We start from the raw sequence: 27,490 nt of genomic DNA, 5'->3' as shown, positions 1-27,490 counted from the left end.
CTCCTTGTGCAAGGTGTCGATGGTCGTCTTTTGGACAACTGTCAAGTCAGCAGTCTTCCCCATGATTGTGTAGCCTATAGAACTAGACTGAAAGACCATTTAAAGGCTTTTGCAGGTGGTTTGAGTTAATTAGCTGATTAGAGTGTGGCACCAGGGGCCATCAATTTTGAACCTTTTCACAATATTCTAATTTTCTGATATGATGAATTTGAGATTTTCATTTGTTGTCATTTGTAATCATCAAAATTAAACAAAATAAACATCTGAAATATATGAGTTTGTATGTAATGTATGAATATAATATACAAGTTTCACTTTTTAAATGGAATTACTGAAATCAATCTACTTTTTCATGATATTCTAATTTTATGACCAGCACCTGTAGGTCAATATTGTAGAAATATATATTCAATATTCTAAAAAATCTGTTCTGTCCAGATTTTGCAATATGTTTTGCATTATGATGCTGCTGAAATATCAAATTTTGACCTGTTTTCAGTTGTATTTAAGGAAATACAAACATTTTTTGAGGGAGTTCCTTTGATACTATAGGTATCGGGTCGGTATTGATCAGTATCGGATTGTAATCGCTAAAACTAATAATTAAAAAAATTCAAATCGGCTCAGGAACCAAAAAACTGGGATCAGGCCATCCCTTCTCGGGATGAGCTTTCATGTTACACGCTGGGAACAGATTTGATTTTAAACTTTTGTAGACACTCTAAGGTGTGAATTATAAGAACTTTAATAAAAGCTAATTTTTTAAGGCCTTTAATAGTGCTCCCTTAGATACATGTTTTATATGTATGAAATGTAGAGTCTAGAGTTGTTTTGTGGATTTTAAAAGAAATTTTAAAAAAGAGCCTCACCTCTGCAATGATTTCAATGACATCTCCTACTTTCAACTCCAGTTCGTCTTCATGCTGCGGTGCATAGCTGAAGGAGGCCTTACATCTTCGCTTGCGGATTTGCTCTCCTGTACCGTATACAATATTAGACAAATCAGCCTCAATTAATGATGTCCTTGTCAAATCTTGACACTATATCTCCAGCTTCTCTGTCCAAACATAACTGACTCACACATACTTCTACTAAGCCTCGCAGTTGTTTGGCCCAAACCCATTAGCCTCATTAGGGCTCTTAAATCATCTCACATCAGCCAGGGCATTTAGACATGACACTGCAGTTCCTCTTTTCCTCCACATGGTGTCCCTGCAGTTTGCTTTCAGTCAATGTGAGACACATCAGCAGGGATATGAGAAAATGTGTTTATATCGCCATATGCAATCATGCAAAAAAAATATAATAGACCACCCAATTTTTCTTTAGTTTTTGCTAATTTCAATGTTTGGAACACCCAAATGTACAGTTGCATTTATGAAATATAATCACTACAACAAAAACAGGTACTAAGAGTGTAATGTAAGGTGGATGGATGGATGGATGGATGGACGGACGGACGGACGGACGGATGGATGGATCTGCCTGTTTTCCATTTTTTCATGACACCGAGCACATTAAAACCGTGCCAGTTGCAGTGTTCTACCAAAAACAGCTTTTAGACATAATCTATGTTTTAATTTTTGTCTGTTTTAGTCACATGAGACACACAGGAATAAACAGATAGTAATTGATTACATAAACAGTTTTTTATGAACAAAGTGGTCTGACAATTTTTTTTTTTCATGACTGCGTATCATTTCTTTGCTGGTAGGTTCAGCATTTATAATTATGTAGCTTATGAATGAATAAATATATATATATATATATATATATATATATATATATATATATATATATATATATATATATATATATATATATATATATATATATATATATATATATATATATATATATGTGTGTGTGTGTGTATACACGCATTTTCATTGCTCTCTCAGACTGACTTAAAAGAAAACCTTCAGGTGCTGTAAATTATCATGTTGTTTACATCTATACACGTGTTCCTTAATAAACCATCAGCTCATCAGTCTTAGCTGTGGTTTTACACCTTTCAAAGGTTGTTTATACATGCTGACGTCTTTCTTCGCATCAGCTTTCTGTGCTTTGCTGCAGATTTTCTTGATTAAAGTCACACACCCTATGGTATGATAGATTTGTTTCCAAAACACACAGTTTAACAATTTCTGAGGTTACTATGATTTATGGATGGATGGATGGATGGATGGATGGATGGATGGATGGATGGATGGATGGATGGATGGATGGATGGATGGATGGATGGATGGATGGATGGATGGATGGATGGATGGATGGATGGATGGATGAAGAATATAGAAGTTTTGGTGTCGTCTTTAGTTTTTTTCTAATACAGCAAATCTGATTTTTCTGTTGTCTTTTCTTCTTCATTTTAAACCAATTTCTTATATTTTCCATTTACCAAAAACAGAAATATTCTCTGTCTCTTGCAGGTTTAGTTCACCGGCTTCAGAAAGAGACTGATCATCATTCAAACCAAACCAAAGATTGTTTAAAGAGGCCCTCGGCCTTTATCTCTTTCAACCTAACCTGGTGTTTGCATTTTGCAGTATCTACATATCAGCAACAGAGTGGTGAGCAATCCTTGACCCAAATCCTTCGTCAGACTAATAGGATCTAAGCGTGAGCCTGCAGACAACAGGTTATCTAATGATGGTGGTGTATAAACATACGAGTCGACATGTGTGACAGAGCGGCGCACCTTTCTTTCCAGGTCGCACGTTAGTGTCCGACACGGGGCTGGCCCTGCCGTTGGAGAGCTCCGACCTAATCATCCCAGACTGTCCTCCATCTCTCTTCCCGTCCTTCTTTATCTCCTGTATAGGAAGACAGAGGAGACAGGAAGGAATGAGCCAAAAAAACAAAACATAATGGATGAAAGAGTAAAGGCTCCAACATTTAGTGAAGGAGGGGGATTTCTAAACAGCAGCTTATTAATGCATGTAAGCTACCATCAACACTGCAGTCATTTTTTTCTCTGTCTAAGGAATCACAAGACAGCACGAGAACCGGATTAAAGAGCCCAGAGAAAGGCAAGCGTCCAAACACTGTGACAAGACAAAACGTTAAAAGGGGTAGACATAGAAACCTTCAACAGAGACTAGAAGGAAAAATAGACACGATGGTTCACATCTTCCCACCACATTCATCATGACACTGTTTCATAAGCGCTGGCCTGTGGCGAGCGCAGCTCAGCGAAGCAGACGGGAGCGGGTACGCTGACTCACCCCGAGTGCACACACCGGGTTCTGAATCTCATGGTGAGGCATTAAAGCCCTAATGAGCAGATCCAAAAATATTTACATGACAAAACATCTTTCTTCAACAACATAAGGGGGAGTTTATTTTTATTTTCTTTCTTTTTTTATGTGTAAGCTGGATCTTTCTTCTTTCTTTTTTTTTGTGTAACTACAAACAGAATAATTTGCAGTCTGCAGACAGTAGATTCAAGCTTCCCACAGTGAAGGCGCCAATTAAAATCTGACATATGGCTGATGTGCTCCTCTTCCAGCAGGAAGTAGAAGATTAAAAAGTAAGGGGCTGAAGAAAATCCCAAGTTGGGCTAATCAATAAAACTTCTTCTTTTTTTTAGCTGAAATAATGCTGAAAGATTCTAAGTAATATTTATCAAGTTGATAACAATTAGCCTGAAATCTGCTAGTAAATATGAAGTAAACTTTTTTCTTCTAAAACTTATATTACATAAAAAACGAAACTAACATTCTTTATCTGCTCTTTGAATCAAGCTACATTTGATCAAAACAACTTCTAGTTGTTTCAGTTCTCTTAATGTCTTAAATTAAACCAAATTAAAACAAAATTTATTTAATATCTGCATGCAAATAATTTGAATTCATATATTTTAGTTTGATATACTCCAACTTGCTCCCAAAAGATTGCAAAAATGATCACTGTGCATCGCATTGGTTGAGTGTGTATCTAATAATTAATCACTAAATGAAATAAGTTTTTAGGATCTGCTTCCATGCATCTGACCTCAAGCTGAGGAACATGTGGTTCAGTAGCTGGTGATTCAGTTCAGTAAACATTCAACAGAAGGATGACCGCACTGCCTCAACATTTTACCGTGACCGCATGCTCTCTGGGAAAATATAAAAGGTCTTTTTTTTTCTTTAGTTGCACAGTAACCGAGATGTGAGACAAGACTGCGAAATGTCAGGAAGTAATCCTTGGTCACACAAGTCAGATTAAAATGGTGGCTTTGCATCACATTAGAGCTTGTTAAGTAGGCTAATGCAAGAGTGAATCAATGTATGGTTGTGCAGGCAGACGGCAGAGAGGCCAGCTTTGCCTTTCTGCTCACAGCAGCCAAACGTTATTTCAAAAACTTTACACACACAGACACAAACCCACAGACGGACAGCTGAAAATAACTCTGTCTCGAGCAGGAGAAACACCGGGCTGCCCACGCCATCACACAGCAGCCATTTGTTAGTCTACGGCTTCCTCTATTTTATGAGCGGATATGCGAGAGGCATACACATGGGATTTTTCTTCTTCAGAAGCAAATGGATGTAAATAGAGGATAAAATCAAAGTGCTCATGTTTAGGTAAATAATGCATTTTGTGAGTCGGGAAGAGACCAACATCTAGTTGCACTGCACTTGGAAGCCACTGAGGCACATTCCTCCATAGCTGCCATTCCTGCTGCAGGGATATGGAGGTGGTCGTGTGTAAAAGGAAACCCAGCAGAAAACAGGAGAGGAAGAGAATGTGATTCACCATATCTGAACAGGAAACACCTGCATTATGTACACTGTAGTGTTAGGGTCACTTTGTGTGTGTTTGTTTGTATCTTTGAAAGCCTAATAGAAATGATGGTAAAGCACGTCAGCACTGCAAAACAGGACTTCAAAACATTGAATTGTCCAGGATTTACAGTAATACCCTCCACACAAAAACAAGATCTGGAGGGTTGAATAAAGGGAAAAAGTATTTTCCCTGCTATACATTATTGTTAGGTCACCTGTTTAATTCTAAAAACAGACCAAAATATCTTAATTAGAGAATACTTTTTTTAGATGTTATTTATTGAGGAAAAAATATATATATATATCCAAAACAACCCCCCATATATGAAAATATAATCAGCCGCCTTTGTGTCCTTCTGTTTTTGTTTGTTTATTATTGTTTAAGACCTGATCTTCAGAAGGTTTGCGTGTTTTAAAACACATGCAAATGTACTACTTGGCGCAGAGTAGATCTTCAAAGAGGGTGGAAAGTGATTTGCATTTGCAATTCAGCAGACAGCATATGCAAACTTTTTTATGCACATTTGGCTTCATCAATAAGCAGATCATATGCTAATGAGTAGAGATGCACCGATCCATTGTTTTCTGATCCAATTCAATACCTGGGCTGAGTGTATCGGCTGATATTAGATACTGATCTGATTCAACTGTAGATTGGAGGAACCATATATCTTTAGCCTTGTTATAAACATAAAAAAAAAGTTACACATTCAGATAGATATACATTTAATTAATATTATTTATTAACAAATGAGCAGCAAAAAGAAAGAAATAACAATTCCATGTAAAGTGCACTGGATTGAATCTCAGATATCCGATATGAGATCGATTTCCAATACAGCTAATTAGTCGATATCAGAGCCGATATCTGATCCAGGTGTCTGATCGGTGCATCTTTACTAATGAATAATATAAATGTAAATATTAACTAGGAGCAAAGCAGTTTTTCAAATCGAAAACTAAACTGCTGCCACAAATTTTGCATCTGCTGATTCTAATGGGTGGAGCCATATCAGTTCTCATGTCTTGACATTTTGCAAAACACACCCACTTACTGCGAGCACTGAAAAATAACTGCATGTGCAATTTAGTGCCATTTATTGCAATCTAAAAAAATCAGGCCCTTCATTGCTGAGGTGAAACAACTTTTTTCTTTTCAGTGAGCCCCAGGGCAGCTGTGGCTACAATGTAGCTTGCCACCATCAGTGTGTGCGTGAATGGGTGAATGAATGTAGTGTAAAGCGCTTTGGTCAAGTCTCCTGACTTGAATAAAGGCGCTATATAAGTACATGCCATTTACCATTTACCATTCTTTATTTTTTCTTGTGATGCCACTCATTAGTCCTCCCAGGAGTTGAAGCTCTGTCAGTTTTATCACCACTTAGCCAGATTCTCTCCCCTCTGGTTTTTTCCATTGCCCTTAATTTGTTCTTCATTTCTATTTTTTTACTATTTATAGACATGACCTTTGTAAGTTGTGGTTTATATGATAAATTCACTATTATCAAACCCTACAAAGAAATGTAATAAAATGTATGAACAGGATCTCACTAATTTGCTAAATGTTTATCTATTGGATGGAATTATTTCAAATCAAAATCAACAACAGCAACAATACCATTATATTCTTTTTTTTATTTTGTAACATAGATTTAATGAGCATTACACTGACAAAAAGTGCATTTCTATCAATTAAATCACAATAATAATCTGATTTAAAATGTTTCCCCTTTTCTTTCATAAAAAATAGGATTCTAACTTGTATTTTCTATATAAACATATCTTAAAACAATCTATGATGTTGTGCTTGTTTGGCAACAACCGGTGCTACTTCTGCATAACCTTTAGAGCCAGCGCTACCTGACTTTATTTTTAGGGTGAGTTTCAAAAACATGGAAAATTACAGAAGTTCTGACATTAAATATAATTCATAAAATGTTTTCACCTCCTGCTCTTTCTGCTGTCATTTAAAGTTGTTCAAAAAGCATTTTTGAACCCAAGACAGATATCAACACCAACAGGAAGATATGTGATGATTGAAAAAGTATGACATCTATTTACGGCTGCACATGGAAAGCAGATAAGTCTGTGGCTTTTTTTTGTTTTTTCCTATGACCGCAAACAGCATAAGGCTTGTGTTGAAGAGTTTAAAGTACGCAACATTAAAAAACTGACAACACGCTCTGCAACTACAGTCATTTCCTGGAATAATTTGTGCAAAATGTAAAAAATATAACTAAGGACTAGAGGTTACTTCATGCACTGTAAAAAGAAAGAGATTCTTTGTGACTTAAAAGTTTTGGGTTTTTATTACCTATAATCCATAGTGAAAAAAAATAATAAAATCTCTATATAAATCTAAATAAGGAGCATCACATTTCTTAAGAAAAAAAGTACATGCAAATAGTGAACGTGTTGCATGTGATCTACAAAGAATGGATAATAGTTTCAAAAGTGGTCAGATTGAGCTAACTGAATGAGAAAACTGCATGCGCTTCAGGCAGTTAAAGCAGAGAGGCAATTAAAGAAAAATGTTCCAAGTTATTGTGTTAGCTATTGTGTTAGAGATAATAATGATGATAATAACCAAGAAGAAGTATAATAACAACAACATAAATAAAAAAATGTATATTACTAATGATGTACTTTACACATATGTAGCATAAAGTACTACAAAACAATGGAAGAAAAAATAAAACTTAACGATTAAATATAAATCATTAAACCTGGAAAGGAAGTTTTAAAGCAGCCGCCAGACCTACAGAAAAATGAAGCTTTAAACGGCTGTATTTACCTACTCCGACTTCTTACAACCTCCTGCTGACAAAAAGACATTGCAGTGCAAGGAAGCCCATAATATACCAGTCATACATAGAGACAGAAACGGAACATCGTGGAATAATTTTTGGTAACGCTTTCTTTTTCAGTACATTAATAACCATGTAATAACCAGGTAATGACATAGCAAGTTACACTATATTACTAGGCAACAAGAAAAACTTTATGGAGAATCTTAAGAATAGCTTTTCTTCAAATTTTAGGCGAACAAGGTAAAGTCAGACTTAGATTTCAAACCCTTATTACCGGGTAACTCATATTAATTTCGCAGACAGCAATAAATAAAAGTGTTATCTGTTAAAATGCAGTTTATTACTTGGTATATAAGAGAAAACCAAACCTAGAAGACAGCAAGCAAATTGTCTAAACTAAAGCTTATTTATATGTAACTTGAGTTCAGTTTTATATGTTTAGGAGGTGGCCAATAATAGAAAATGTTATGTGGTAACTTAATGGTAATTACGTTACATAGTCACATACAATTGTAATTATTACATGTAGGTTATTATTTTGAAATCATAAACCTTAATCTTGGGGTAAAAAACCCCAAAAAGTTTTTCTTGTTACCAAGTACTATACAGCAACTTGCTATGTTATTACCATGTTATTACATGGTTATCGATGTACTGTAGAAGAAAGCTTTACCTAATTTCTTTTATAATTATTTATAATTTCTAAACTTTCTATTTAGTTTTAAAATAATTAGAAATGTAGGTATGTGAGAAATTTGTGAAAACATTTATAACAGTGTAAAAACTGGCAATGAGGGAATGCACATTCTATATTATCTATGTGCGTAACACAACAGCTTTGTCTCTTATTTGCAAGAGAGGGCTACAAGGGGTTAGTCTTCCTCAAATCTATAAAACTCAAACGGATTTGTGTTCCTTGTTGGCCTTTTCTATTTTTTTTTTTTTTTTTTTGCTTATAAAAATGAAACAATATTTAAAATCAATCATAAAATTTTATATTTGTTTTCCTTTTCTTTTACAAAGTTTGTCTGTGTCCCACTCCCTTCATCAGTCCCATATTTGGGCTGTGTGGAAGCTCTTTTCCTATGTTATCTTAAAATAACGGTGCTGTAAACCTTAAATTTATGATTATTGCAGCTTAAAAAATAACATTGCTGAACAGCTGACATGTCTTTACTTTTGAAATTTCTGATAGTCCAAATAAGTATTTTGACACAAGTGATATTCTCTCTTTTGGGTAGGTCATACGTCCGTTACCAGTAATAATTGCATACATTTTTACATGCGTATTTGCACAGGATTTTCAAAAAAATTTAACTTAGAAACTGTCTTTAATCTTTTTCAAGTTGATAATTCGCTTTGCGGGTTGTAAGTCGATACATTTGCATTTCCTCCTCCCAGTATGTTGCACGTTTTGGTATGCGCTCTGCATAGTCATGAAGGCGAACATGCAAAAGTGTTTGCACCTTTTGTTCTGTTTACTTAAGATATGCATTTCAATTTGCAACTGGTTAGTAGATCAGCTTTGGACATACTGTCAGGTTTGCATATGTTTTTATACATGCAAACCTTAAGATGAACAATGTACTAAATCTAATGCAAGGATTCGACTTTTCCTTATCGATTAAATAGCTGAAATAAACCAGTTGATGACATTCTACTTTTTTAGGTGAACCTGGATTTTGCATGCAATCTGAGTTTTTTTTTTTTTTTGCATTCTTAATACAATGAGAACATTGTTGAATTTTCTTCTCAGCACTACCTTTTAAAACTACAACGTTGCGAAATCTCTCTCCTCTGCTGATGGAGAAATATGCTCTAATATGAGCTGCTTGTTCCCTTAAAAGTTTAAGGGAACACAAGATTAAGAAAAACTAAACTGTAAAAAGGATGAATGCAATTATAAATATTTAACAGAACTGCATGTACTGAGAATTTCCCCTGTGACTTATGTGGTTTTTAGATATGGCTGGTAGTTACTGATAAAAAGAAGCCTGTCACACACACAAAAAAACTATCAGCATATGGCATGTCAAATTAGCGCAAGAATATTGTGGTTTGTGGAAATCTAAAACAATTTCTTTGCTTAAATTACTTAACTAGGAACATTAACTGGGGCATGTCCACAGTCAGATGATCACCATCTCTTCCATAGATGCAAGCAAACCGTGGCAGCAATGAAAGTAATGTGATTTTTTGGGCTCTGCTGTTTCTGTGGTCGAAGTGGATATGCATAGTCTTATTTTGGGCCACCTCTCCGACCTGTGTGTGCATGTGCACTCCTAACAAAAAGCCGCATTCATCTGCCACTGATTGGCAATAACTGAAGTCTCATGACAAAAACCAGTCTGGTATTGCTGCATTACTCACTGCCTCTCTGTCTTCCTGTCTCTCACTTACACCAACAAACTCAAATTATTTATATAGGCTTTATGCTGGTGAAGGTTCCAGGTCATAGTCATTTAAAAAAAAGTAAAAAAAACCATCCTCTGGATTTTGTTTCCGAGATTGAAGACGTTTAGCTTCCCATCCAGGAAGCTTTTTCAATTCAAAATGTCAGAAATAGCGTTGAGTTCAAAGCTTTATAGAGTGGACCTAAAACAAAGCCATGCTTTGGCTTAGGTACATCTACACCTTATGCACAAAGGACATTCATTTGAGGACCAGAATGTTCACATTTTGGAGAAAAAAAGGCAGGTGGTGTGAAGGAAGTCATCTATTTTCAGAGAGGAAAAACAACCTTAAACAGAGGCGGTGGACTCAGAGTTGATTCCTTTCTGCTATCATCGCAACCCCCACCCCCCACATAGGGAAACAGAACACCTTGCATGTTCATCCAGGCCAAGAATTCCCTCTAATGACCCCCTTTCAGAGACATAGACAGGTATCGGGTATTTCAGAATAACAAAGAACCCAAACAAGTTCACATGCCATTTGTCCGTTTCAATATGGAGCCTAGGCGGAAGTTCAACTGAAGAAACTCATCGCTCTCCTACATCCACCTGCGACACAGCCAATCAGCTTTGAACCACACCGCCACAAATGCTAATCGGCATCCAAAGTTCATCTTAAAAGGACTCAGATCTTCAACTCGTCTGCTCCTGTGTGCAGGCGGTGGATGCGCTGTGACTTCATTCAGATGACACCGTTTCAACCCACCTCCAGCCCCTCCTCCACCATCGTAGCTAAAGCTTTATCAGAGTGTCATTCCTCCCAGACTTGAACTGTGTTCCCTGTCTCATCTTAACCGGTCCGACAGAAGACCGCCATTTTGAGCCTGGTTCTGCCAGAGATCTCTTCCCAACGGGGAGTTTTTCCTCTCCACTGTCGCTTCATGCTTGCTCATCATGGACAGGTCCTCTCAACCTGTGTTATCCAACTAGACGTCCATCTTTCAGGTCCCTGAGTGAAGCTCTAGTATCAGCTCATGCAGTCCACTGGATCTCCCCATAAAGCTTAGCATACCGTCTCGCTAACCACCAGTCTACAGACCACCAGTTTCAGGCCTGGGAGGAAACAGCCCTATTCTTTGCTCCTGTTCAAGCATATTTATTAAAATTAAGTGCTATGTTTCCTGCCGAGGTCTGAGCACCAAAGACAAAGCAATTGTATCAATAAATTTCTTGTAATTGTCTTTTCTCTTTGTGTGAGTTTTTCAGATTGAATTGCATGTTTTCTAAGCCAAAACAAGGCTTTGTTTAAGGTCCACTCTATAAAGCATTAAAAACTCAACGCTATTTCTGACATTTTGAGTTGAAAAAGCTTCCTAGACGGGGAGTGAAACGTCTTCAAACTTTGTGACAAAGTCCAGTGGATTGTTTTTTAACTTTTTTGGAAAGAATCATATAGGCTTTAGTAGCCATTGAGTGGTCAGTAGTGACATATATTCAGCACAAATGAAGCCAAACTGAGGTGTATACAGCCTGAGAAAAGGCAGAAATGTATAGAGCTGCCCCAGTACTTTCAGCTTGTGGTAATTATTTTCAGTTGAGATAAAAAAAAAAAAAAAACTTTTTTATAACTACAAACTTTTTTTTTTAAACAATTTTAGCAAGAAGCTTACTTTGTAGAAGAAACCAGATTTTTACAAAGTTTTTTGTTGTCTGACTTTTCTGTTAAAGATCCATAGAGGTCATTAGTTGCAATAATGAGACTGACACATTTCTAGGATGTTTTAGTCTGTTATTTTAAATTCATCAGTTAATACCTGAACTTATATAAAAGCACTTTAAGTGCATGACTTCCTTTTAAATAGTGCAGGAATCCTCCCACAAGCTTCTCACAGTAGTTTGTTCAGATTTGACTCATTCTTGGTTTAACCGCATTAGGTTTTGTACTGTAGTACTTCTTGACACAAGCCTTTTCTCAGCTCTGGTAACTAATTTTACAAGGAAATGAAATCAGGAATTTTTGATGACGAGATCAAAATTAGAGCACATTTTTACAGATTAAATGAAATGTTTTGCCCTTAAACCACTGTATGGCTGATCTGAAGGTACAGTTGTGTTTGAAAGTTGGCGTACGATTCCATTAAAGACAGAAAAATGACATTGATTTTGAATAAAGATATATGCATACGTGTGTTCACATTAATATATAAAACAAGTAAACATGTGTGATGAGGAACCTGAACTAAAACTTTTTGAGCAATACCTGAAATCAGGTGTTTTCTGTAATGTGCAGGAAATGTTCAGTCAGACTTCTGGACCTGCTGACAGGTTTTTTGGTTCACTGTTGAGCAGGGTACTTCAATTTGTCTGGGACAATTAGAATTATCCTTTTAAAATTAAAATTAAATATTTTATTTGACTAAAATATCATTTTGTAAATGTTTCTTTATTATTACCTTTTAATTTGAATTTCTAGTATGAATTAGGGCAGAGCAATATGAAGAAAACGCCACTAGTTAGACTTCTAGAAAACTTGGCGTCCAGTTGCCTAAACAGAATTTGTCAAGCTTGACATAAAGGGAACTATCATATGGAGCTTTGGAAACTGTAATAACGGTTTCTCATAACAGATAGGCTGTTTCTTTATTTTGTGATGTTTTTCTCCTTAATTCTTAAAAAACAAGTAAACGCAAGAGGCTGCAAAACTGCTGCAGCTCTGTTTTCTCTGCTTAAGGCTGTCAGTTGAAGCTTACAGTGATTTGCACTCGCATATACACTATATTGCCAAAAGTATTTGCTCACCCATCCAAATTATTGGAATCAGGTGTTCCAATCACTTCCATGGCCACAGGTGTATAAATTCAAGCACCTAGGCATGCAGACTGTTTTTACAAACATTTGTGAAAGAATGGGTCGCTCTCAGGAGCTCAGTGAATTCCAGCGTGGAACTGTGATAGGATGCCACCTGTGCAACAAATCCAGTCGTGAAATTTCCTCGCTCCTAAATATTCCACAGTCAACTGTCAGCTGTATTATAAGAAAATGGAAGTGTTTGGGAACGACAGCAACTCAGCCACGAAGAGGTAGGCCACGTAAACTGACGGAGCGGGGTCAGCGGATGCTGACGCGCATAGTGCGAAGAGGTCGCCAACTTTCTGCAGAGTCAATCACTACAGACCTCCAAACTTCATGTGGCCTTCAGATTAGCTCAAGAACAGTGCGCAGAGAGCTTCATGGAATGGGTTTCCATGGTCGAGCAGCTGCATCCAAGCCATACATCACCAAGTGCAATGCAAAGCGTCGGATGCGGTGGTGTAAAGCACGCCGCCACTGGACTCTAGAGCAGTGGAGACGCGTTCTCTGGAGTGACGAATCGCGCTTCTCCATCTGGCAATCTGATGGACAGGTCTGGGTTTGGCGGTTGCCAGGAGAACGGTACTTGTCTGACTGCATTGTGCCAAGTGTAAAGTTTGGTGGAGGGGGGATTATGGTGTGGGGTTGTTTTTCAGGAGCTGGGCTTGGCCCCTTAGTTCCAGTGAAAGGAACTCTGAATGCTTCAGCATACCAAGACATTTTGGACAATTCCATGCTCCCAACTTTGTGGGAACAGTTTGGAGCTGGCCCCTTCCTCTTCCAACATGACTGTGCACCAGTGCACAAAGCAAGGTCCATAAAGACATGGATGACAGAGTCTGGTGTGGATGAACTTGACTGGCCTGCACAGAGTCCTGACCTCAACCCGATAGAACACCTTTGGGATGAATTAGAGCGGAGACTGAGAGCCAGGCCTTCTCGTCCAACATCAGTGTGCGACCTCACAAATGCGCTTCTGGAAGAATGGTCAAAAATTCCCATAAACACACTCCTAAACCTTGTGGACAGCCTTCCCAGAAGAGTTGAAGCTGTTCTAGCTGCAAAGGGTGGACCGACGTCATATTGAACCCTATGGATTGGGAACGGGATGTCACTTAAGCTCATATGTGAGTCAAGGCAGGTGAGCAAATACTTTTGGCAATATAGTGTACCTCCAGCCACATTTTATGTCATGTGAGGTATATGGGACTGGATTAAAAAGAACATAAATCTGGTTCTGCCACATCCATTGCACATCTTAGGGTGAGAGGAATGTTTAAATCTTCAAAGTTCTTCTAATATTAGTTAAATAATAAATACATAATAGTTTATGTTGTTGTTTCTGTTGATATGCTGCACCGTCACTGATCAAATTAGGCATAATTCTCAGTAAAAAACAGTTTTTATGCTTATATTTGAAGTGACCATGATACTTAAAGTGAAGTATCATTTATTTCTAATAAAAGTAAGACTTGTAGGCCTACATTTTTGACCAATGTGTGCTAGAATTTAAATATTCTGTCTTAATTAGATTAAATATGTTAAAGTCTGGTTTTGTTTGAGTCATCCCTTTAGAATGTCTAATGAACTATCTTTGTATGCCTAATCTTTAAAATTTCTTTTCTTAGAGGCTAAAGAGAAGCTACTTTTGTTTTTTATCTGCTCTGCGACACACATAACTTCCTTCTTTTTTGCTTCTTTGCTAATTAAGCTTACCCCTTATTTCTCTCTTTCTATTTTCTCTATATTGGGAAGCAACACCTCTTATGCAAACAGATTGTACTGCTTTGCACTTTTCCACCTGCAGCTGTCGGAGGTAGCTCATCCGGCCCATTGGCCAGGTCTTCTTCACAGACCAGCCGTTTGGGAATCCTTTCAAACTTGGACACTCCAGCACTGCTTTCAATGGTTGCTCTCTCTGTCTGCTGGCAAGCAGGAGCGCCTATGTGCACCTGTCTGCAAGCGCACTCTGGCTAAGTGTGATGAGTCTCAAGAATGTTGGAGGAATGTTTTAATAGCACTGACTTGAGGTCCTCAGAGAGGTTTCTCAAATATATGTGCAAATGAGAAACATGTGTTTAGAAACAAAGTTGCTGCCTCCTTTATGCTCATTATATGTCAGAGCATTCTCTTAATTTTACTGTCAGCGTTGCGCTTACATATATACAGGTGCTGGTCATAAAATTAGAATATCATGAAAAAGTAGATTGATTTCAGTAATTCCATTTAAAAAGTGAAACTTGTATATTATATTCATACATTACATACAAACTCATATATTTCAGATGTTTATTTTGTTTAATTTTGATGAATACAAATGACAACAAATGAAAATCTCAAATTCATCATATCAGAAAATTAGAATATTACTGAAGACCAATAAAAACAAAGGATTTATAGAAATGTTGGCCAACTGAAAAGTATGAACATGAAAAGTATGAGCATGTACAGCACTCAGTATTTAGTTGGGCCTCCTTTGGCCTGTATTACTGCAGCAATGCGGCGTGGCATGGAGTCGATCAGTCTGTGGCACTGCTCAGGTGTTATGATAGCCCAGGTTGCTCTAATAGTGGCTTTTAGCTCTTCTGAATTGTTGGGTCTGGTGTATTGCATCTTCTTCTTCACAATACCCCATATATTTTCTATGGGGTTAAGGTCAGGAGAGTTTGCTGGCCAATTAAGAACAGGGATACCATGGTCCTTCAACCAGGTACTGGTAGCTTTGGCACTGTGTGCAGGTGCCAAGTCCTGTTGGAAAATGAAATCTGCATCTCCAAAAAGTTGGTCAGCTGCAGGAAGCATGAAGTGCTCTAAAACGTCCTGGTATGTGGCTGCGTTGACCCTGGACCTCAGAAAACACAATGGACCAACACCAGCAGATGACATGGCACCCCAAACCATCACTGACTGTGGAAACTTTACACTGGACTTCAAGCAACGTGGATGAAGTGCCTCTCTTCTTTTCCTCCAGACTCTGGGACCTTGATTTCCAAAGGAAATGCAAAATTTACTTTCATCAGAGAACATGACTTTGGACCACTCACCAGCAGTCCAGTCCTGTTTCTCTTTAGCCCAGGCAAGACGCTTCTGACGCTGTCTGTGGTTCAAGAGTGGCTTGACACAAGGAATGCGACAGCAGAAACCCATGTCTTTCATACGTCTGTGTGTGGTGGTTCTTGAAGCACTCACTCCAGCTGCAGTCCACTCTTTGTGAATCTCCCCCACATTTTTGAATGGGTTTTGTTTCACAATCCTCTCCAGGGTGCGGTTATCTCTCTTGCTTGTACACTTTTTTCGACCACATCTTTTCCTTCCCTTCGCCTCTCTATTAATGTGCTTGGACACTGAGCTCTGTGAACAGCCAGCCTCTTTAGCGATGACCTTTTGTGTCTTGCCCTCCTTGTGCAAGGTGTCGATGGTCGTCTTTTGGACAACTGTCAAGTCAGCAGTCTTCCCCATGATTGTGTAGCCTATAGAACTAGACTGAAAGACCATTTAAAGGCTTTTGCAGGTGGTTTGAGTTAATTAGCTGATTAGAGTGTGGCACCAGGGGCCATCAATTTTGAACCTTTTCACAATATTCTAATTTTCTGATATGATGAATTTGAGATTTTCATTTGTTGTCATTTGTAATCATCAAAATTAAACAAAATAAACATCTGAAATATATGAGTTTGTATGTAATGTATGAATATAATATACAAGTTTCACTTTTTAAATGGAATTACTGAAATCAATCTACTTTTTCATGATATTCTAATTTTATGACCAGCACCTGTACTAGCAAGACTTCTTGGAGAAGGAGCCTAGGTGTCAGTCGAAATGCCAATACTCATAAAAAATGAGCACATCTGCCTTTAGTGTAGTTATGACAGCTTTCTTTGTATCGGCCGGCTGGGCTAAAATGCGATGCAAGAACTCTGGTTTACTTGAAAAAATATGGAAGATCAAATATAATGTCACCTCAAACTTTTTTTTTTTTTCTTTTTTTTTACTGCACTGGTGGCTTGTTTTATCAACAGTAGGCTGACAGGAAAGGGGGTGTGAGAGAGGGGCAGAGACGTGGGGCAAAGGACCAGGGGTCAAATTCAAACCGCGGTTGAACCCCGCGTCCTAGACTAAGGCCTCCTTACTTGGGATATGCACATTAACCACTGCACCACCTGCACACCCCATGTCACTTCAACCTTTAATATTATGTTTCACATTTTAGTGGTAAAATACTTCCAAACTGAAATAATCCTATACTGGCAGTTCAGCAACGACACTGCATTTTTATTATCGCTGTCTGGGCAACCACAATGATTTACATCATGTGGCAACCTTCAGCCAATCATTTAGCGTAACGTCACTGGCATGTGCAGGGCCCGATCAGATCTGACCAACTGAGCAGATCTGGTAGCTAACCCAGGGAAGTAGAAAACACAGCTGTTTACGACTTTATCAAAGCCTCTTCCAACCGTCCGTGTGCGACAGTTAATTTCTTTACTTGAGTTTTTCCACAATGTGTTGATAGTGGTGATATCTATGAGCTAAATCATGGGATCACTCTGGATATTTACATTTGCAAACCTGTGCCAGCAGGAGTTGCTGCCTGCTCACCATGTTTTTTGCAAAGTTCTGAAAGCACTGCAAGGACTTTAGAAGGAAAATAGATCTTAAAGGATCTTAGATTTTTGGAACAAGGATAAACACATTTTTATTACTTAAGCACAAAGATTTTAATTCCATATACACAATGTGTGATGCCATCTATAGCTGATTATTCTAATTTCTAAATATTTGAACTAAACAGCTGTTTGGAGGACATCTTAAAAGACAGAACTAGACTCAATTTGTTGCATTTGTAATCGGTTCTACTCCACATCATGCAATGTTGTAACAGAAATGACATTTAGAATTAGACAATGGTGACTAGAGGCCATGATTGATGCAAAGATTAAGCTATTTAAAACATTCAGAAACAGAAATCTGGGCATGTCTTTATGGAGCAGTGGTTAGCTCGCATGACCCATGTATGGAGGCCATAGTGCTCGACCCGGGTTCGAATCTGGCCTGTGGTCCTTTCCTGCATGTCTCTCCCTCTCTTTCATACCTCCTTTCCTGTCTGCTTACTGTTGAAAAAATGAGCCACTATTGCTGTAAAAACTCAAAAAGAAATAGAAATCTGCCTAACTTTTACAAAAGGTCTGCTATTCAGAGGAAGCAGTCGCTTGGTTTTTAGCTTTTCCTACTTCCTAATTCTCCTAAATGAGAACTTGCAGAGGTCAGTTAGCAATAGAAAAGCAGCATCATCTTTTTTATTCTAAATTTAGTGACAATTTAAAATCAGTAAACAAAACAGCTGCTATAATAATGAGATTAGTTTTCCACTCATCTCAACTCATTCGTATGTAGAATTTGGTTATAAAGCAGTCTTTCATCAAAAAGAGCTAATCACATGCAAGCTTATAAAAAAGTATTCAAACCCTTTTAACGTTTTATTGATGTCCATGTATTTAATTATGATTAAATTATGATGAACACAATAATTAAGTGGAAGCAGAACAGCACATGGCTTTGAGTTCTTTTCCAATATTTGTTTTAAGCGTACCAGAATCCGTATTTTGTAGAACCACAATATGCTGGAAATTTTTCTTTGCAAAAGCTCAGTTAGAATGAACGTAAACAATCTATAAATACATGTTTTCAAGTTTTAATACAGATTCCCGTATGGTTTTAGATCTGGACTTTAACAGGGTACTTAAATCGTTGCACGCAGCTACAGCTCACAATGTACGACGAAACCCCAGCGTATAAAAGTTCACAGCTCACCATGTATGTTCTCACACTGTGCAACCCGAAGCTATATGCGATCTACCTGCACACACTGTACGTCTAAAATCCACTTCGGACTCAGCTCCGCAGTGAGATGGTACTACTCTGACTCGTCTTTCCGGAAGCCAAATGAGTAGAAGAGTAAAAAAACGGAAGCGTTGATGCCTCCTGTAAAATATGAAGCTCACTAGAGTGAAATGCGCTTCCTTGCCAATTTGTGCAATTTTGTGCCTAAAGCCCTAAAAAGTAAAGGGCAACAACGTATTTGGACAAAGACATGGCTGAGCAAACATGGCTACTACCGTCTGTCAACTTTACAAAAAGAACTCCATTGCAACCCCGCAATGCTTTTGTGTTTTCGTCTGAGAAGAAGAAGAAGAATCCTTGTTGCATACACCCAGTGAGTGTCAACCCGAACGAAAAAGTCTTGCACAGCTTTAGAATCGGCCCGAAAAGGGCAAATAATGTATACAGTGTATGTCAAGCCTAACACATGAATAGACTCTTTATCTATCGAACCCCTTCCGATGTAACTCTGGCTTCATGCTTAGCCAAGTTATCCTGCTGTTTTTTTCCCCACCTCTTTTGCTAACATGATTTCTTTTCAGATTTCCAAGAAATTAACTTCATCTGTCTTTGAATCAGCTAAGCTCCTGCAAAAGCAATGCATCCCCAAAGCATGATTCTGCCACCTCTATGCTATGGATGCACTCATATCTGCTCAATATTGACTAATTAGCTGAATCGAATGTCATGATATTGAAGATCTAATCTAGTACACTTTACATGGAACTGTCATTTCTTTATTTTTAGTGCATATCTTTTAATAAATAATATAAAGTAAATGTATATCTGTGTTAATTTGTTATGTTTTTTAACAATGTTTGTCAAGGCTAAAGCCTTCACTTACATGTGATAATATATGGTTAACTCATTCAACAGTTGAATCGGATCGGTATCGAGTATCAGCCGATACGCTCAGCCCAGGTATCGTATCGGACTGGAAATAACTGGATCAGTGCATATCTACTCTCCGCTTAACCATGGCATTAGTGTGTTCAATATAATATGTAGTGTTAGATTGTCTCCACAAGCAGTGCTTTCCATATAGGATGTCATTTTTAGGATCAGAGAACCTTCTTCTACTTGTTTGCTGTGTCCTTTACAAGATTAGAACTTCTTAGACCTTTTTACTGGCCAATCCTCCATAAAAGTCACATTTGTGTGTAATAGATATTTCATTACACCAAAATAGCAATGTTAACACAGAAATACAGGAACTAGAAACAGCTATATGTTTATTTGGCAGCTGGTAGTGAAGAGCTTGGGTCGACAATGAAGGGTGAGAAAGGAAAAAGAAGGTAGTGGTGAAAGCGAGGGTTTCCTCAGTGATAACTCACCCTGACAAAGTTATCGGGGAAGAGACCCCTGCGTCCGCCCAGCTCGCCCTCCCACCAGCCTCCGTCATCCCGTCGAATGTTCCTGATGATGTCACCCACCGTCAGGGTCAACTCGTCGTCCTGCTGAGCCTCATAATCGAACTCCACCACGGCCTCCACTGTGCACACAGGAAGACAAATAAGTAAAACCAAATAAAAAACATATTGTTCTACTTTTGCAGAGGGGGGCTAAGTGAGCCATTGTGCATTTTATCACTTAATCTCAAAATGAAAGAGGAACATTTTCAAATCACAGTGCTAAAAGTTTCTAATCCGTCACCTTTGACACTTCAAAGAAGTAAACATGCTTGATGCTGATTAAGTTCTCAACATTTGGAAAAGGCTGCATTATCTTTCCATATATGGGAACATTTGTTTGGTGCTGGTTCTTATCTCTGACTACGCTCACAGCATGTTGTACAACCTGTCTTTACCACAAAGTGAAATGAAACTTTATTAGGTCGAAAACATAATAGATTTAATCTCAGTGACATTAGCAGTTAGAGACAGAGATACACAACCATATTCATTCATCTTATCATTGTGACATGTGCTAAATTTAAAGTTGCGCAAAAAAAAAGGGGAAAACATTATGTTAACCGTAAATATCCAACTTTGAGATTAATCTCTTTAAAAAAATACTAGTTGCATTAACCCTATTGAGTTGCATTTGCAGGTGTGGTAAAAAAAATTTGGTATTCCTCATGTTAAAAAAATACACAATGGTAAATTGTAAATAAATTGAATCTGATAGAAATATTAATCATAAAAAATAATATCAAAATTATCAAATGAAAGTCAGACAATGTCTTCAGCAATGATTCAACAATAAGATTTAAAATGAAATAAACTCATGAAACAGCCCTAAAAAAAGAAATGATGGTACCCTGGTCAATATTTCGTTGCACAACCTTTTGAGGCAATAACTGCAATCAAACGGTTCCTGTAACTGTTAATGAAACTTCTGCTCATCTCAACAGGTAGTTTGGCCCACTCTTCATTATCAAACTGCTCCAGTTATCTTAGGTTTGACGGCTGCCTTTTCCATAGATGATCAATAGGGTTTAGGTAAGGGCTCATAGAAGGCCACTTAAGAATAGTCCAATATTTTCCTCTTTAGCCATTATTGGGTGTTTTTAGCTTTGTGTTTTGGCTCATTATCCTGTTGAAGTCCCATGACCTGAGATTTAGACCAAGCTCTCCGGGACTTGGCAGCACATTTATCTCTAGAATCACAGATGAAGCAAAACATAACAAAGCCTTCTCAGTGTTACAGTAGGGACAGTGTCATTCTCTTTATATGCTTCCTTTTTCTGTCTGTAAACATAGAGCTGACATGGTTTTGCAAAAGTTCATTTTCTTGGCCTGTCAACATACATTGTGGCAAATTGTGACATGGTGTAGTTATGAAATACATTTACCAACAATCATTTTTGCTGATTTACAATTTTTGACAGATAAATTCCCACGGCTTTACTATTTTAAGAAGTATTGCTTCTATTACTCGAGTAAAATCACTGGCCTCTCTACCCACCATAACTAACTTCTGTAGTTTACCAAATGAAGACACCAGCATATCTACCAAATGAAAAACTAATTTTAACCAAAAATGAACCAGACACTTAAAGTTTCACAAAGATTTGTATTTTTTTATCAAGTTTTGTCTTTTTAATATTAGTATGTGCTGAGCTTGTTGTGACATACAGTAGTTATGGAGATTAGGAAAAATATAAACCTTTAATTGAGCTATTTTAACCTGCTCTAACATATATAAATCAGACACAGTCAGGATTGGTTTAATAAGCGTTATGTAAAAAAAATATTAATATAAACTGGAAGTTGCATGAGAGTTCTTAAATTATTTTCTCACCTGTACTTTTTTTTAATACCAGTGTTTGCAAATAACTTTATATGTTGGTCTTCCTGTTTGCATAACCTGAAATAAATCAGGTGATATGGTCTGTTACTCAGTTCTTGAGCAGTCTTCTTTACCAAATACTATTTTACTGTCACTTGATTATTTTTTCGACATGGTAATTTTCCTTTTTACTTGATTAAGACTATGCTGAAGTAGTTCTACTCTTACTTGGATATTTCCCACCTCTGATAAGTATTCTAGTTCCTCACCAGAAACCATTGTACATAAAAATATGGGTTAGATAAAATTAAGGGAAGCCACATAAAATCTATTCTCTATTTTGATTTCCTCGAAAAGTTATTACAAAACCCTTTAACCCTTTCCCTCACATTTCCTATATGAACTATTTTACTTTAGCTGCAAATTTTCTATAGAGATACTGAAAAGAAGCAACAAGGACCAAACCTAATAGACACATTCAAAGAGCTACAAATTGAAGCTAAAAGAAACTTTCCTATTTGAAACCTCATGGAATACCTTAAGTGTCTAAACCTGTCATGTAAAAGTGAGTTTTGTTCGCTTTTGATGCAATAATACAAAAAAATGACTTCATATACAGATTGATACTTTTTTGATGCCAAACACCTGCTAACAATCAAACTTCTACACAAAACGTTGACGACTTTTTGCAAGAAGGAACATGAAACATTCTTTTGTTTAAATTTGAGTTACATTAAAAATTATTTCCATTAGCCATGAGTGCCTGCAAATCTAGTATTATTACATGAGAAGTTGGATTCTTAGGTTCTGCTGAAGCTTTATAGTGTGCAAACAAACAGGGGAACAAAACATTGCAAATGTTAAGGTTTAATGTAATAATTTTTGTTTACAGCTGGTTTAATAAATCATGAAATAAGTTTTTTTTCTGTTCAAATAAGTGGTTTTTGATCATGTCTACTACAGTTGGTCATACGATTCAATAATTAAAGCACAATTAAATCTTATATTAACTTGTTGGTTTTGTTGTTTTTTACTAAATTCAACTTTTTAATTGTCCATGCAGCAAAAATAATTAAAGCTATTAATAGCATTTTAGCTAAAACATACAAATGTTTAAGGTTAACTTTGAACTGTTCTTTTTCATACCTGGTTCAATAAGAGGCTTATCCTTATTCCTCTATAGTTTGTTTTTTATTATTATAACAATTTTATCAACAATGAAATAACTGTAATTAAAGATCACTCTATAAACCCATAAAAATGATTTCATAATTTACATTTGGCAAAAAAAATATATTCATATTTAGTGGAATTAAAAGAAAAAAAGCAAACATTAATTTAGTGTGACAAGTGTTTGTCACAAGGCTTAGAAATGAAGGACTCAAATGCAAGACCTGACACAGTGGATTAAAACTCAAAGTTCTTTTAATTCAGTCCAGGGTTGAACAACAAAAAATCCAGCAGAAACAGAAGTATCAAAAAGCAGAGGCAAGGCAGGTCCAAATCCAAGCAGGGGTCAAAAACACAAGAAAGCTAAATCTAACAGGCAAAAAAGGCTGGAACGCTAAGCTCAAAAGACTAAGACGAACTGGCAAAGGGAAGCTGCAAGGGTGGGAACTAAATACTCTAACAAACAAAAGAGGAGCACATACACCAGGTGAATTGCATTAGGCAGTGGCAGATCCTGATTGCAGGAAGGAACTCAGGAAGTGAAGCTGCCTAAAACGAGAGAGGAAATGAGTACCAAAATAAAACAGGAAGTGAAAAGACAAGGTAAAAAAGTGACATCAATCTAATCAGGACTGCCCCTGACAGTGTTAAAGTTTACCAGTATTCCAACAACCAAGTGCAAAGACAGAAACAGTTATTTTCAGACTAAAACCTTCAGAATAATCCCAGCTGAGGAGGAACTATGTACAACATTCACAAACACATACTACAAATTTTCTTTCAACTCCCCAAGTTTAACAGGAGGAAGGAGCCAAAAGCCTACCTAGCATTCCACATGCCTAAAGGCTGTTACTACGTCCTAAAATTAGTGAAAAGAAAAAAAAGATCAAACATTTTTTATAAACAGGTTAAATTAAGAAAGCAAATCAACTGCTGCAGTGCTACTAAAAGAGACCAGAAAAGAGGATATGTACCATTGTGTTTTGATGACTACACATCATATTTTCCTATCAAACCCAAATAGTTTTAAATTTTTTTAGGCAGAATTTAACTTTATGTTAACCTCTTAGGGTTACTGTTCTTCAAATAAAAATGAAAAATGCAACATGATAAATGAAATAAAACAATACCATCCATAATATATTTCATAAGAAAACAAGATTAAACTTGTGGTTTTCTAAATAAATCTTTCTGGTAGATTTTAACAAATAAACATATCTGCTTTTTTAGGCTTAAATCTGCGCTTGACTCCTCTATCCACAAGAACAGGCTAATAAAGGTCACCTTTCAGGTTTACCCAAGATAGATATCCTTAATGCAATAATCTCTCTGTTCAAGGCAGTTTTTTGTTTATTGATGTAAACAACATTCATCAAAGAATCTCCTTGGATTTAGAGCTTGATGTTTTAAATAACACTGCTTTGTGGTGGATTCTTTATAAAGCCTATGAATTCCTGTGAGATTCACAAGATAACAATTATAAAATAATCCATCTTTCAAGGCTTCAAGTTTAAGGATTGGAAGCCAAGATGCTGAAGGGTTAAATGTACAAGAGACAACTTAAAGAGCATGCATGTACACATTGCTGTAATTTTGCTTTTTTTTTAAACCTCTTTGTTAAGAGGTGATTGTGAAAAGACGAAGTGAGTCAATCAGTGTTTTTAGAAATACCCCTTTCACATTATATTTATCCGCCCTTTGTTCCATCGACCTAACAAGATGAAATACCGTCAGAAAATAAAGCTTTAACATCATCTTACTACGCTTTTGACCCTCTAACATACACAATTTTATCAACCCCTAATCCAGGATTTAACACGAGCACTTCCACTCTCACACACCATCTATACTTTAGATTGAGTCTACTGGTGCGACAGCATAGACACAATAGTTAATCAACTACTGCAACCCTGCAATAGCCCAACGTCAGCTCAAGCTATGCTACGGTATGAGAAGAGAAAAATGTTTTGTTTAACAGAAGGTTTCATTCTGGTCCGGACATTTTATATTTGAATAAAACTTGCATTTCTTATGTATGAAGAGACCGAACACATAAAATGTAATCATAACAACAGAAAATTAGTGGGAAAGAACCTACGCTAAAAAAGACTTCCTGCATATTAAAGTGTAAAAAATGAAATTTAAGTAAATACATTTTTCTTAAAATAAGTGCATTTTTTTCTTGAATTCAGAAGGTAAATGCAACATCTTGCGAATGGGGTATCTAAGAAAGAAAAAAAAAATGTCTTATTTTAAGTGTATAAAATATGATTATCCTATTTTAGGGGCAAAAATACCAATTCCATTGACAAAACATCTTATTGGACGGAGGAAATGGTTTTAGGCTTCGTTCACACAGCAGCCTGAAATGAACCAAATCTGATTTTTTGGCCCATATGCGACCTGTATCTGATCTTTTCATGACAGTCTGAACAACACAAATCCATTTTTTCCAATGCGACCCAGGCCACTTGGCTATGGGGTCCTGAATCCAATACAAATCTGATATTTTCAAATGCCACCTGTTTCTGAGTGGCAAGGCCACATTCATCCGACCTGTACGTCATTCATACTCAACAAACTTCACTATTCTGCGTCTTGCTAGTGGGAAGATAAAACGGTGAGCAGTCTTTTCTTTTTAACCATCTCGACAAAATTTAGTTTTTAAGGTTTTGAAAGATTGCTAGATGCGATCCAGCACTACCATCCATGCTTACTCCTGTAAATACAGAGCACGCTGGCTTGTGACGTCATTGCGTCCTCTACTGCACGTGCAGGACACTTGCATTGCATAAATGCAGTTTACACAGGAGATCACATACAAGTTGCATTTATTTGGAAATGTGAACGGCAATGCAAAAACAAATCAGATTTCACAAAAAAAATCGGAATTGAGCATGTAGGCCTGCAGTGTGAACGTAGCCTAAGTTTGAAAGGTAATAAACTACGACTGATTCCGATTTCAAAGACAGAAAAGATTCATCTAGAGCTAAAGAAATGCTTAATCTTAAAGGGGTCATAGAATGTAAACCCGAGTTTATATTGTCATAGATGAATAACAATAGTTCAGAGGGTGAAATGGACGTACAGAGAGGTTCAAACCCCATTCGACACCTCCTTTCTCTGCAAATCTCACAATTCTAAAGTCCCATCATAAAACGGGAGAATTAAAACGAAGCACTGAATTTACGTAAATTCGGGGATGTTGCCTTATTTGGTTCCAGCCTGTATTTCTGTCACGCCCTGAAATTGACATACAGACCAGCCCACTGGTTCACTAGCCCAAGGGAGGGGGGGAATGAAGTTTCAACTAATGGGTCACTGACTGGACCGGACCTCAGCAAAGAGCCATTAGCCTCCCCTCCTCAGCCGGAGGAGGGGGCTGGGGACCGGTAACGGGCACCCCAAGTCTCCCGGAAGTTCTGGTTGCACTGTAGACGACCAAAATCCCAGACAATTTAGATTTTTTTAGGTATGAAAACTAGGACATGTCCGGGAAAAAGAGGAAGTCTGGTCACCCTACCATATCAACAATTTGATGTTTCAGTGAGTGAGTGCTTGTTGCTATGATGCGTCTTTGCTCAGCAGCTTCCGTCGTTGTAAACCAACCAATCAGTGCACAGCTCATCTAAATATTATAATAATAATATAAAACAAAATAATATAAAAAAACCTGTTGTTTTTTTCTAGGACTTATAACCAGGCTTGCATTAGGGCTCATAGAAGAGCAAATATGCCATTTTCAGCACAACCAATGTTACACACCCTATTCAGAGACCTTAAGGACCAGCACCAAATACCCTATTGAATCATTCTATGACCCCTTTAAGGGAGGTCTTCCTAAATATAAAAGTCTTGCACCATCAATGCCCTTCTGTCATATACATTCAATGCCGATATAACATTAAAAAAATACAGAAGAACTCTACTACTACCTCAAATGAAATATTTCCCACTTGGTTTAATAAGGGCCATAATCAAGAGGGCAAGTTTGCACATCACGGTCTAGAGCATCTCAGTATGTAACCTTAACATGCAATACAAAATATAAGCTACAATTAAACAAAATGTGTAAACAAATATAATTCAGTGGCTGATGTTTGCCTTTTTAACCCGAACCCAGACTTCTTATGAGACCTCTACAGCTGCGTTGAAGAGGGAGAGCACTTTATCATCATCAGCAGTGATGGGAGCACGGGTTGATCCTTGTTTAAACATCCGCTAGCAGGGGAAGAGAGGGTGTGAGGAGGGAGATTCTAGAGTTGGGTAACCATGGGAACTACAGTAAAAAGGGTAGCAGAGTAGCTACATTTCTTCACACTGTGGTAAAAGGACACTGACGACACAAGGCATGAGTAACCGCATTCTGTGAAACATTTGG

The 27,490-nt window shown here is 37.2% G+C and overlaps 1 protein-coding gene across 1 annotated transcript in view; it reads right to left on the bottom strand.

The window, feature by feature from the left end:
* sh3kbp1 (SH3-domain kinase binding protein 1) overlaps positions 1–27,490 on the bottom strand; it is a 75,399-nt gene that overhangs the window by 33,481 nt on the left and 14,428 nt on the right. Inside the window, exons 2-4 of the mRNA XM_038267441.1 lie at positions 20,043–20,200; positions 2,702–2,816; positions 870–976 (exon numbers count right to left, since the gene is read on the bottom strand). Coding sequence (XP_038123369.1) covers positions 870–976; positions 2,702–2,816; positions 20,043–20,200 — 380 coding nt within the window. The remainder of the gene's footprint in view (positions 1–869; positions 977–2,701; positions 2,817–20,042; positions 20,201–27,490) is intronic.

This window comes from Cyprinodon tularosa, unplaced genomic scaffold, assembly GCF_016077235.1.
Source record: "Cyprinodon tularosa strain WSP-4 unplaced genomic scaffold, ASM1607723v1 ctg673, whole genome shotgun sequence".
Lineage (NCBI taxonomy): Eukaryota > Metazoa > Chordata > Actinopteri > Cyprinodontiformes > Cyprinodontidae > Cyprinodon > Cyprinodon tularosa.
The sequence above is the reverse complement of the archived record's forward strand: the minus strand, read 5'-3'. Positions and strand labels throughout refer to the sequence as shown.